Raw genomic sequence first — 567 nt, forward strand, 5'->3', positions numbered from 1 at the left:
GAGCCCCGCCGGTTTCTCCGACCGGCGCCCCGTAGCTCCTCCTGCATGCGCGACGCCCCCTGCCCCTCCGCGGCCCCCTGGTCTGCCGCCCCCGGGGCGCCCGCGGGTCCTGGGTGTTCCTCGTGGGCTCCAGCCCCGCCCGTGACAGCGGCAGGAGCTCCGCGGCGATGGGTTCCGTCGACAGGCGGGAGCAGACGAGCCTGCAAACTGCCTGTGCGACGCCTCCCACGTCTGGGACCTCAGGGACCACGTGGCGCCTCGGGGACTCCCTCCGTGCCCGGGTCCCCCCTGGAAAGCACTTGCTGCCCTCGTCGGCAGGCGGGTGCGCTCCGCCGGGGCCGCTCAGCCCAGGCCCCGGCTTCCTGGCCAGGGACCCCTCCTCGGGCCCACGGGCGGCTGGCGCCCACGGCCACGCACACCCCGTGGTTCCGCGACCACCAGAGCGTGGCGACGGCGCTGGCGCGCTCGACCCCCGTCGGGACGAAACAGCCTGTCTCAGGAAGCCGAGCTGCGGGTGCGCATCACCGACGGCCACTGGCTGCCCCGGGGCCCGGGGGCCCCGGCATG

The 567-nt window shown here is 76.4% G+C and overlaps 1 protein-coding gene across 1 annotated transcript in view; it reads left to right on the plus strand.

The window, feature by feature from the left end:
* LOC103261061 (peroxidasin-like protein) overlaps nt 1-567 on the plus strand; it is a 334,905-nt gene that overhangs the window by 244,323 nt on the left and 90,015 nt on the right. Inside the window, 1 exon segment of the mRNA XM_021712669.1 lies at nt 149-562. Within this exon segment, the coding sequence (XP_021568344.1) occupies nt 149-562 (414 nt within the window).

The sequence above is a fragment of the Carlito syrichta genome, unplaced genomic scaffold, assembly GCF_000164805.1.
Source record: "Carlito syrichta isolate Samal-C Ts95f unplaced genomic scaffold, Tarsius_syrichta-2.0.1 Scaffold303580, whole genome shotgun sequence".
NCBI lineage: Eukaryota > Metazoa > Chordata > Mammalia > Primates > Tarsiidae > Carlito > Carlito syrichta.